Consider the following 11,553-nt stretch of genomic DNA (forward strand, 5'->3'; position numbering starts at 1 on the left):
ATATGTGGGGCCCACTTAGCAATTAATTCATTATTTAATAATTATTTATTAAATAATTAATTTATTCACTAACGTGGGGCCCACATAGCATTTGATTAAATATTTAATAATAATATAAATAAATATTTAAATAATTAGTTATTAAATTATTAGTAAATTCACTAACATGGGCGCACTTAGCATTTAATTAATTATTCATTAATTAATTATTTAATATTTAAATATTTATTACGAACTGATTAATTAATTCACTAATGTGAGGCCCACATGTGAGGTCCGCTTAGCATTAAATAATATGAAATAAATATCGACTAAATAATTCACTAATTCATTGATGTGGGACCCATATGCGGGGCCACTTAGCATTTAATTCATTATTTAATAATTATTTATTAAATAATTAAGTTATTCACAAACGTGGCCCCGCATAGCATTTGATTAGATATTTAATACTCACTATCTCCTATTTTATATGACCCTTATTCCTTTTTGGGACATCCCAAAAAAAAAATAACCTATCATACTTACTATTTTTTAACACTATTTTACACTATTACACCCACCACTTTCTTCCACTATCTCCATTATATTATAATATAAACACTATTACACCCACTACTTTCCTCCACTATCTCAACTTTATTATTAAATATTGATAGGTCCCACCGCTTTACACACTTTTCAACTAAACTTACTACTTTTTTCTTAATCTCCGTGAAATTCAAACCAGCTCATTGATTTTGGGACGGAGGGAGTAATAATATAAGTAAATATTTAAACTAATTAGTTATTAAATTATTAGTTAATTCACTAATGTGGGCCGCTTAGCATTGAATTATTCATTATTTAATTAATTCATAAATGTCGTGCCCACTTAACATTCAGTTAATCATTAAAATATTTATTAATTAATTATTGATCAAGTCACTAATGTGTGGCCCGCTTAGCATTTAATTAATTATTTATTTAAATATTTAAATAATTATCTAATAAATAATTATTAATTCACTAATATGCGGCCCACACGTGAGGCCCACTTGACATTTAATTAATTGTTTGATAATTTAGTATTTAAATATTTATCAAATAATTATTAATTAATTCACTAATGTGAGGCCCACTTAGCATTTGGTTAGTTATTCAATAATTAATTACTTAAACATTAATTAATTAATTAATAATTATTAATTAAGTCACTAATGTGAGGCTCGTACTTGTGGCTCGCTTTGAAATTAATTAAATATTTGTCAATACTTATTTAAATATTGAAATAATTATTAATAAATAAATGAATTGATTCACTAATGTGGAACCAAACATGAGACCACTTAGTAATTAATTAATTAATTAATTATAAATTATTTAATATATATTATATTAATATTATGGGCCCACTTATCCTAAAGTAACACTAGCCTTGCAACACAAAAGTAGATGTAACACTTTGCTGTGTACCGTAAGTGGGGACCGTGTAAATCCCAAGTTTTGATGATGCCACACTTTAGCAAGCTATTATCTTTTTCAGCTTAACATACTGTATTTTGTCTGTTACAGCCTGCTATATTGAATTGTCAATCTAACCCTGCAGGTTTTATGAGTAACAGATAGATAGAAAGCTATTTACATATTTTAGCTTGACATAATGTTATAGCCTGCTGCTTTGTATTTCTGACCTTGTGTTGCCAGAAGTTTACTATAACAGAATTATAGCGAGCTGTTTTATAATAGCAAGCTATAATAGAGTCCTACCAGAAGCAGAACACTTCACAGAATTCAAGCTGTTGACTTCTACAATTTATAGGATTTAAGGTGTACGTTTTCTAATCTGAATATGAGTTAAATATACATATTATAAGCTCAGATTATTTAAATGAAAACGTTTCCTAAAATGTAGGAGGTTGTTAGTGCTTTTACTTATCTTTTCTAAACAACCTACCTTATCCCATAATCTTAGGGACTGTTGCATTCAAACGTTTTCTAAACTCAGTCCTCTACTTTTATGGAAGCTTAAATGTTGTACAAACAACCTGTAACGTTCATATGATGCAACGTTCATGGAGGTTTGGTACAATGTAGCCGTTATAGCTTTTAGTATATATACGGCTTGCTGTTTTCAAGTATAGTTAACAACTCACAATCTTGAAAACATTCTGAAATTCTCTTCTGAGCTTATATCGTGTGTTTGATTCATATCTTATTAGAGAACATAGTTTGAGTTGTAATCTCTTATTGTTATTCAAAGTTGTATTTGATTAGTCACTAAAGCTAGCGGGGTTCTAAGTATAGAACAAAGGGGGAGTTAGATAGAATTAGTCTTCACAAGGTCTGAGGTGCTAAGGTTCGAGGAACAAGGTGAATTCAAGGAGGGAAGCTCAAGGAATTCAGAGGTTCAAGAACAGGTGCACAGGGGACTAAAGTGTCGAGCTGTTTTCTGTCTGCTCAAGGTTTCAGCAAGCTGCTTTAGGTGACTGGGTAAAGGGAGATATATTATTATTCTGTAATTGTTGGAATTTTCAGTAATAATATATTCTCTTACCAAGTTGGTAAGGGACCAGGACGTAGACCATTAGACATAGGGGTCGAACCTGGCTAAAATTGCTTGTGTCTGATTTACATTTCTGCACTTTACTGTTTTGCATAATAGCCTGCTATAATCACACTTGATCTGAAAACAGTAAGCTGAAATATTCGGGAAAGTTTAAAATTGATATTGTTAGCCATTTACACCTATTCACCCCCCCCTCTAGGTGTATTTACACGTGGTATCAGAGCCAGGTTTACTAACATTTCTGTAACAGGAATAGTATAGATCCTATGGCTGACCAATTTCAGGGAAAATCAGACTTTAGAGCTCCTCTCCTCACTGGTTCGGACAACTACAACTGGTGGAAAGGACAAATGGAAGCTCATCTCTCCAGAGACCCTCTCATGCAAAGAGTTGTTGAAAGAGGTCCCTATCAGTTCCTAGATAAAGATGGCAAGGTCAAAGATGTTGATTAACTTACTACCGACGAGCTAACAAAGATGGCTACTAATGGAAAGGCTAGAAGTACTCTCATCAATGGTCTTAATCAAGCTGAATATGACAAGGTGTCATCTCTCAAATCTGCAAAGGAGATATGGGATGCTTTGGAAGCTTATCATGAAGGATCAAAGGGTCTAAGGAAAGTAAAATTGGGACAACTAATGAAGGAACTTGGTGCTTTCGGATTGCAGAAGGGAGAAACCATCAAAGAAGCTCAAGCTAGGTTTCAACTCATTGTTAATAACCTAGGGAGACTTGGAAAGATAATTCCTCAATCAGAACTCAACATGAACATTCTTGCTTCTGTTCCATTCGACTTTCAATCCAAAGTAACTGCCTTGGAAGCTGCTCACAATATTGATACAATGGATCATCTAGCTCTTTTTGCTGAATTGGAACAATTTGAGAGAAAGATGCATTCCAAGAAGCATGATGCTCCAGTTGAGAAAATGAAGAACTTGGCTCTTATTGTTGAAAAGAGCAAGCCAGAATCAGATGAGGAATCAGATGAAGATCTTGCACTCCTTTCCAAGAAGATTCAAAGGATGATTAACAAGCATAGTCAGCTGAAAAGGGAGAAAGGCAAGGATAAGGCTAAGTACTCAAGTAGCAGAAGGCCCTCCAAGGAATCAAAGGATCAGAACTGCTTTGAATGTGGAAAGCCTAGTCACTTCAAGAAGGACTGCTACAAGCTTAAGTCAAAACAGCCTGCTGTTTCTAAAGACAAAAAGAAGAAATCTAAAGCACTTCTGACTTGGAGTGATGATGAAGAAGAATCTGCCTCCAGTGATGAATCTGGTGAGGAACTGATCAATCTTGCACTTGTTGGCATGGAGGATGACAATGTTCGAGGACTCACCGATGATGGTCTTGTCGAAACTGACTCCGAGGATGACAACAGTGAGGTTAGTTCGTTCAAATTTGATATTTCCAATGATAATCTTGTGCTAGAACAACTAACCATGCAGGAGCAAGATCATATTCCAAATGAGGAATATAATTCCCTCAAGGCAGAAAACAGCAAGCTGATTGAAAAGAACAACTATCTTAAGAACATGGTTCAAGAGCTTATGCAGAAGATAGATAAATTCTTTGACTCCAAAGAACCTACCCAAGCCAGAATGAAGGAACTTCAGGAAAAGCTAGATCAAGCTGAAGGGTTTCATAAAGTTTTGATGAGACGAAATGAAGTTCAGAAGGAAGAGATCTCCCAGCTGAAACAAGAAGTAGAAGCCAGAGATGCATGCCTAGAGACATTCAAATTAAAAGAATCCACAAAGCTGCATACATCTCAGACTGCTCCCAGCACATCTCAGCCTGCTGCAACTACTCCAGTGCCCACTGCTACAACAAATCAGCAAGCTGAAAAGATCAAAATTCTCGAAACAGAAGTATTGAAGCTCAGAAAAGGAATGGGAACTTTTGTTCAAGGAGAAGAAGGTCTAAAGTACATGATGAAGAGCATCAAGGTTCCACTAGATAAAGAAGGTGTTGGTCACAACTTCAACAAGAAAGGAAATGCTCTCAAGTATGAAGGAAGGCGTGGCAAACCATACAAATATGCTATGCCCTGGAAGAAATGTGCAAACTGTGGAGGACAAGGACATCTAGCTCAGTATTGCAGAGTCAGGCCTCAAAGACAATATTTCCATAACAGACCAGAAGACAAAACAGCCTACTGGAACAGGAAAGTAGCTTACCAGAATTTCAATGGTCCCAACAGAAGCTACAACAGAAGCTACAACAGAATCTACAACAGAAGCTACAACAGAGGCTACAGAACCCAGCAACATCCTCAAAGACAGTACTTCCAGAACAGATCAAAAGACAAAACAGCCTACTGGAACAAGAAGACAGCTTACCAGAATGGTCCAAACAGAAGCTACAGAACTAAGCAACATACATATCCTACTGTGGTCCAAAAATGGATCAAGAAAACTGATTTAAATGCTATATTTGTTCGTGCTTCTAACCAAAGTGGACCCAAACCAACTTGGGTACCAAAGTGTTGAGTTTTGTTTTCTTTGTTTTGCAGATGTGTCTTGCTGCTAAGATCAAGTCTACACAATGGATCATTGATAGTGGCTGTACAAGGCATATGTGTGGAGACAAAATTCAGTTTAAGAGTCTTAAGTTGAAAAGAGGAGGAGGAGTAACTATTGGTGATAGTAAGACTCTCCCTATTCTAGGTAAAGGTAAAGTAGGTAATGACACTGCCTCTATTTCCAATGTTAGATTTGTTAAAGGCTTAAAGTATAATTTGCTTAGTGTAAGTCAATTGCATGATGATGGTCATAAAGTTGAATTCTCTAAGGATAAATGTGTTATTACTGTTGGTACTAACCAAATTCCTCTAGTTGCTAGAAGGAAAGGAAATATATATATCTTAGATTTTGAGTTGCAGAAAACAGCCTGCTGTTTAGCTGCTGTGGATGCTGATCCAACCTTTTGGCATAGAAGATTGGGTCATGCTCACATGGACTTGCTTAAGAAGTTGTCAAGCAAGGAGCTAGTGAGGGGTCTGCCCAAATTAAAGTATGCCAAGACCGAGGTGTGTTCAGCATGTCAGCTAGGCAAGCAAATCCGAAGCACTCATAAGGCTAAGAATTTGGTATCAACTTCTCAACCTCTAGAACTCTTACACTTAGACTTGTTTGGTCCTGAGGCTTATAAAAGCATTGGAGGTAAGCAATACTGTTTGGTTGTTGTTGATGATTATTCTCGATATTCATGGACTTTATTTCTTCGTACGAAAGATTGTGCATTTGAAGAATTTGAAATTCTAATCAAACTTCTTGAGAATAAGTTGAAAACCAAGCTTATAGGTATAAGGAGTGATCATGGAGGTGAATTCCAAAAGGACTTTATTACATAGTGTGAAGAAAGAGGAATCACTCACCAATTCTCAGCTCCAAGGACACCTCAACAAAATGGAGTCGTAGAGCGCAAAAACATGTCACTTCAGGAAACAGCAAGGACGTTATTGCAAGAAAGCAAGCTGCCAAGAAGTTTCTGGGCAGAAGCAGTCAATACAGCCTGCTATGTTCTGAACAGGGTGATCATCAGGCCTATCTTGAACAAGACTCCATATGAGTTGCTGAGAAATAAGACTCCTAATATCGGGTACTTTAAAGTTTTTGGTTCTAAATGTTTTGTTCTTAAAAAGATTGATAGAGTTGGTAAATTTGATGCTAAATCTTTTGAAGCTATCTTTCTTGGTTATTCTTCAACTAGTCGTGCATATAGATATTATAATTTAGATAAACATACTGTTGAAGAATCTATTGATATTGTCTTCAAAGAACCTAACAATGATCTGCCAAGAGATGAGGAAGATGATGCAGGTATTGATCCAAATGCTTCACCTCAATCTGATGAGAAGAAGTCAGAGGAAGCTTCTACTCCAGAATCTAAGCAAGCTGAAACTCCATCTTCACAGACTGTCACTCCATCACAGCAAGCTGGAACATCATCTCAGCCTACTGGAATGACATCTCAACAAGCTGGATCTTCATCTCAGCAAGGTGGACCAGAATCTCAGCAAGCTGGACTCTCCTCTGCAGTCAGGAACCTCTCCAACATTCTATCTCAAATGAAGCTTGATGGATCCTATGATGATGATGTACCTCCTACAAAGCGGGTTCGAACATCTCATGAAGAAATATCTCAAAAAACTCTGCCCAAAGCTACAAGGACAGTGAAGAATCATCCTCCCGAGTTGGTGATTGGTGACATATCAGAAGGAATCAAGACAAGAAAAGGAAAAGCAAACTTTTGTGCCTATGCTGCTTTTCTAGCTCAAGAAGAACCAAAATCTGTTCAAGAAGCTCTCAAAGATGAAAATTGGATCATGGCGATGCAAGAAGAACTCAACCAATTCGAAAGATGTGATGTTTGGGAATTGGTTAAGCGTCCAGAGAATGCATCAGTTGTTGGCACTAGATGGGTATTCAAAAACAAGCTTGATGAAGAAGGTACTATCACTCGCAACAAAGCAAGGCTTGTGGCTCAAGGATACAACCAGCAAGAAGGAATCGATTTTGATCAAACATATGCTCCGGTTGCTCGCTTGGAATCAATCAGAATGCTCTTGGCTTATGCATGCTACAAAAAGATCAAGCTGTTTCAGATGGATGTGAAGAGTGCTTTCCTAAACGGCCTGCTGGAAGAGGAAGTTTATGTAAAACAGCCGCCTGGTTTTGAACATGAACAATATCCAGACTACGTCTACAAGTTGAAGAAAGCTCTTTATGGATTGAAACAAGCTCCTAGATCATGGTACAAGAGGCTCAGTAAGTTCTTAATTAAGAATGGTTTTGTACGAGGCAAGATTGATCCTACTCTATTTACAAAATCTCTTAATGGTGAAATCCTAGTAGTCCAAGTTTATGTTGATGATATTATCTTTGGGTCTACTAATAATGAACTTTGTGAGTGGTTTTCGAAGTGTATGCATAGTGAATTTGACATGAGCATGATGGGTGAGCTCAACTATTTCTTGGGTCTTCAAATCAAGCAAACTTCTGATGGTATCTATGTGCACCAAGGAAAATATGTGAAAGAGTTGCTGAAGAGATTTGGATTTGAAAATGTCAAGTCAAAACCCACTCCAATGTCTCAAACCAGCAAGCTGTTTTCGGATGAATCAGGTAAAAGTGTTGATATAACACGATATCGAGGTATGATTGGATCTCTATTATATCTAACAGCCTTTAGACCTGATATCATGTATAGTGTATGTGTTTGTGCACGATTTCAAGCTAATCCAAAGGAGTCCCACTTGAATGCTATTAAGAGGATCTTTCGATACTTAAGTGGTACTATTAATCTTGGACTTTTCTATCCTATTTCAAATACATTTGATCTTGTGGGGTATAGTGATGCAGACTATGCCGGTTCTCAAACGGATAGGAAAAGCACTAGTGGTGTTTGTAATTTTCTTGGTTCTAGCTTGGTATGTTGGCAAAGCAAGAAGCAAACATCCGTAGCTCTCTCTACAACTGAAGGTGAATATCTAGCCGCGGGGAGTTGTTGTTCTCAAGTACTTTGGATGGTGCAGACTCTCAAGGATTTTGGAATCAGATGTGACAAAGTTCCAATTTATTGTGACAACACTAGCACAATAAATATCTCAGAAAATCCGGTTCTTCACTCTCGCACAAAGCATATTGACGTTCGACATCATTTCTTGCGGGATAATGTGGCCAAAGGGAAGATCAGTCTAGTCTATGTTCCTACAGAATATCAGCTCGCTGACATTTTTACCAAGCCTCTGCCTGAAGACAGATTTATTATCATTCGCAGGGAATTGGGTATGTGTTCAGTCTAAATCAGCAAGCTGGTTCTGGTATGTGGCTTACTACTTTATTTTTACCTTATAGTAGCTAGCTGTTTTGCATGTGACTGTTCGTCTGTGTGGTTGTTGGCAGTCAACACGGGTCAGCATGCGTATTAATTGATTGTGTAGTTAACTGTGCTCCGTGTTTTGTGCACATTTTTGAATTTTAAATTACATGTTATATATGTGCTTATCTGCTAATTGATAAACTCTGTTTAAAATATGATTTATCTACTTAAACGGGGTTTTATTTATCTAAAGTCAAGTATCTCACGGTTATCTCCCAATTTTTCGGCAAAAAGATTTATATCAGAAATATTTTATTCTCCAATCTGGGAAGTCATATCGCCGTGTGCCACTACTCCACCAAAGTCCATCAAGGGTTTTCTTTTCAGAGTTTCACTTACTGTCATCTCTCTCTATTCTCTCCACAAAGCTCTCTCCAAAACCCTAGCAATGGCGAAAACCCGCAACATGGCTACTCCGGCTTCCAGCTCCAAGAAACGCCCCCGACCTTCGAAGCCCGAGCGTGTTATCATTGACACCACCGTTGAAGAGCACGAATCCTCTAATCATTCTGCCGAGGAAATAATCAGTTCCGATGATGATTCCACCGCTGTTCCGGTTAAGAAGTCCCGTCTCTCAATCAAGTTCATCAATGCTGACTACGAAGCCAGGTATCGCGAATTCAACCTTGCTAATCGTAAAGTGATTTATGGTAAATCTGTTGTGGGTACTGATTTTGAAGAGTGTGGTTTGGTTAAGATATTTGAGGACCTTAATCTTAAGTTTTTAATTGAACTCCCTGATGTGTGTTATCCTCTGTTAGTGCTTGAGTTCTACAGTAATCTGCATATTGAAACTGATGAAACTGATGGGTCGATTGAGTATGTCAGTCGGGTTAGGGATCAATACATTCGCCTTACTCCTATGATGCTCAATGCTATGCTTAAGTTTAAGGGTTTAGATGATGATGGGTTGCATGTTCCATTTACTAAGAAGGGTGTGTGCTTGTTGTTTGATGATTTATCTGAACTGACTCAGCACTCACTTGTTCGTGGTGACCCCTTTAATATTGACACTACTCTTCCCACCACTGCTGTGTTAGACCCACTGGCCAATTTGCTTTTCAAAATATCTCGTACCAACATTTGCCCTAGGCTTGGAAGTCGCTCTGTTATGTACCTGTCAAGATTTGATTGTGGTTTCTCTGCTGTTGAAAGGGAAGAAATTTGACATGTCTGGTTTAATTTTGCAAAACATGGTGGACTGCATCACTAAGAAAACTAGGCCCTTGCCTTATGGTCTGTTACTTACTAGAGTTTTTAAGTGTGCTGGTGTAAAGCTAGATGACAGGGAAGCTGTAGATGCCAATTCCTTTCTCGACTGTCATAGTTTGGCACAGTTAAATTTGCAAGTTACTGAGGATGGCCAACTTGAGAAGATCCCTCCTATACAGCCAGTTCATGTGTCTACCTCCAGCCTGCCAGAATACTCCTCTGCTGCAACTGGTATTCAGGAATTCTTTGCCAGATTAGAAGACAAATTTACTGCTATCCAGAGGGACTTTGCTGAATACAAGCAAGCTGTTAATGAAGTTAAAGCACAGAACACAGAACTCAAGGGAATGGCCACTGATTTGCTCGGTTATTTCCAAAAAGCCAAGTCTGCAGTTAGGGCTGCTAAAGCTGCTTCAGACACTGCCAATATCTCTGCTGCTGTTGCCTCCGGCTCCTCCGATGCTACTCCGAATCAGACTGCTGTGGACGACCTTTTTGCTGATTAAGGGGGAGAAATGATCAGCAGTGCTTGACTTGGGCTGGGGAATTAATTGCTTAGTTTTAAATTTTCAGACTTTATGCCATGCTACTTTGCTATTTTGCTTTAAGACTTAATTTTCTTTTGGTGTGCTGAGATATCAACAAGACATGGTTTATCTGGTTTGAATTGTTGACTTGGATGTTTAATTACTGGATTTTATTAAGTCAGTTTATGTTAAGCTTATTGTGTTGATTGTTAAAATTATGCTGCTATGATAATTGATGATAATCTCTCTGCTAGAATATTATATGTTGTATCTAATCTGCAGGGGTATCATATTCAGGGGGAGTATTACTCCTGATATCTGTGTAATCATCAAAAAGGGGGAGATTGTAAATCCCAAGTTTTGATGATGACACACTTTAGCAAGCTATTATCTTTTTCAGCTTAACATACTGTATTTTGTCTGTTACAGCCTGCTATATTGAATTGTCAATCTAACCCTGCAGGTTTTATGAGTAACAGATAGATAGAAAGCTATTTACATATTTTAGCTTGACATAATGTTATAGCCTGCTGCTTTGTATTTCTGACCTTGTGTTGCCAGAAGTTTACTATAACAGAATTATAGCGAGCTGTTTTATAATAGCAAGCTATAATAGAGTCCTACCAGAAGCAGAACACTTCACAGAATTCAAGCTGTTGACTTCTACAATTTATAGGATTTAAGGTGTACGTTTTCTAATCTGAATATGAGTTAAATATACATATTATAAGCTCAGATTATTTAAATGAAAACGTTTCCTAAAATGTAGGAGGTTGTTAGTGCTTTTACTTATCTTTTCTAAACAACCTACCTTATCCCATAATCTTAGGGACTGTTGCATTCAAACGTTTTCTAAACTCAGTCCTCTACTTTTATGGAAGCTGAAATGTTGTACAAACAACCTGTAACGTTCATATGATGCAACGTTCATGGAGGTTTGGTACAATGTAGCCGTTATAGCTTTTAGTATATATACGGCTTGCTGTTTTCAAGTATAGTTAACAACTCACAATCTTGAAAACATTCTGAAATTCTCTTCTGAGCTTATATCGTGTGTTTGATTCATATCTTGTTAGATATAATTGATGATTACTGCTAATGTTCTTAAAGTTTGTTTTAGAACAGGAATCATCAGAGTTTAAGCTAGAAGCTGATCAGAGTTAAGTAAAGTCTGACAGAGTTTAGTAAAGTCTGACAGAGTTTGATAAAGTCTGATCAGAGTTTACATAGTCAAGACTCGACAGAGTTTACACGTGGAAAGAGCTCAGAAGCGGATATACTTCAAGGAAGGATAGATGCTGAGGAGTGATTTGCTGACTATGGAAACTAAACAGAAAACTGGAGCAATCTTTGATTGATAGATTTATTAGCTGATTTATAGGA

At 37.1% G+C, this 11,553-nt stretch overlaps 1 protein-coding gene across 1 annotated transcript; it reads left to right on the top strand.

Annotated features, from left to right (window-relative positions):
* Positions 1 to 3,024: 3,024 nt before the first annotated feature.
* LOC108194565 (uncharacterized) lies at positions 3,025 to 5,900 on the top strand. The gene is made up of 2 exons (XM_064086799.1): positions 3,025 to 4,941; positions 5,061 to 5,900. Exons 1-2 carry the CDS (start codon positions 3,025 to 3,027, stop codon positions 5,898 to 5,900), a joined length of 2,757 nt encoding a protein of 918 aa, XP_063942869.1.
* The last annotated feature ends 5,653 nt before the right edge of the window (positions 5,901 to 11,553 follow it).

The sequence above is a fragment of the Daucus carota genome, chromosome 1, assembly GCF_001625215.2.
Source record: "Daucus carota subsp. sativus chromosome 1, DH1 v3.0, whole genome shotgun sequence".
Taxonomy (NCBI): domain Eukaryota; kingdom Viridiplantae; phylum Streptophyta; class Magnoliopsida; order Apiales; family Apiaceae; genus Daucus; species Daucus carota.

Excerpts from the sequence above, each read along its gene's own strand:
- LOC108194565 (XM_064086799.1), top strand. The coding sequence starts at position 3,025 with ATGGCTACTAATGGAAAGGCTAGAAGTACTCTCATCAATGGTCTTAAT. Across the intron at positions 4,942-5,060 it reads AACATACATATCCTACTGTG|ATGTGTCTTGCTGCTAAGAT; the intron begins GTCCAAAAATGG and ends TTTGTTTTGCAG.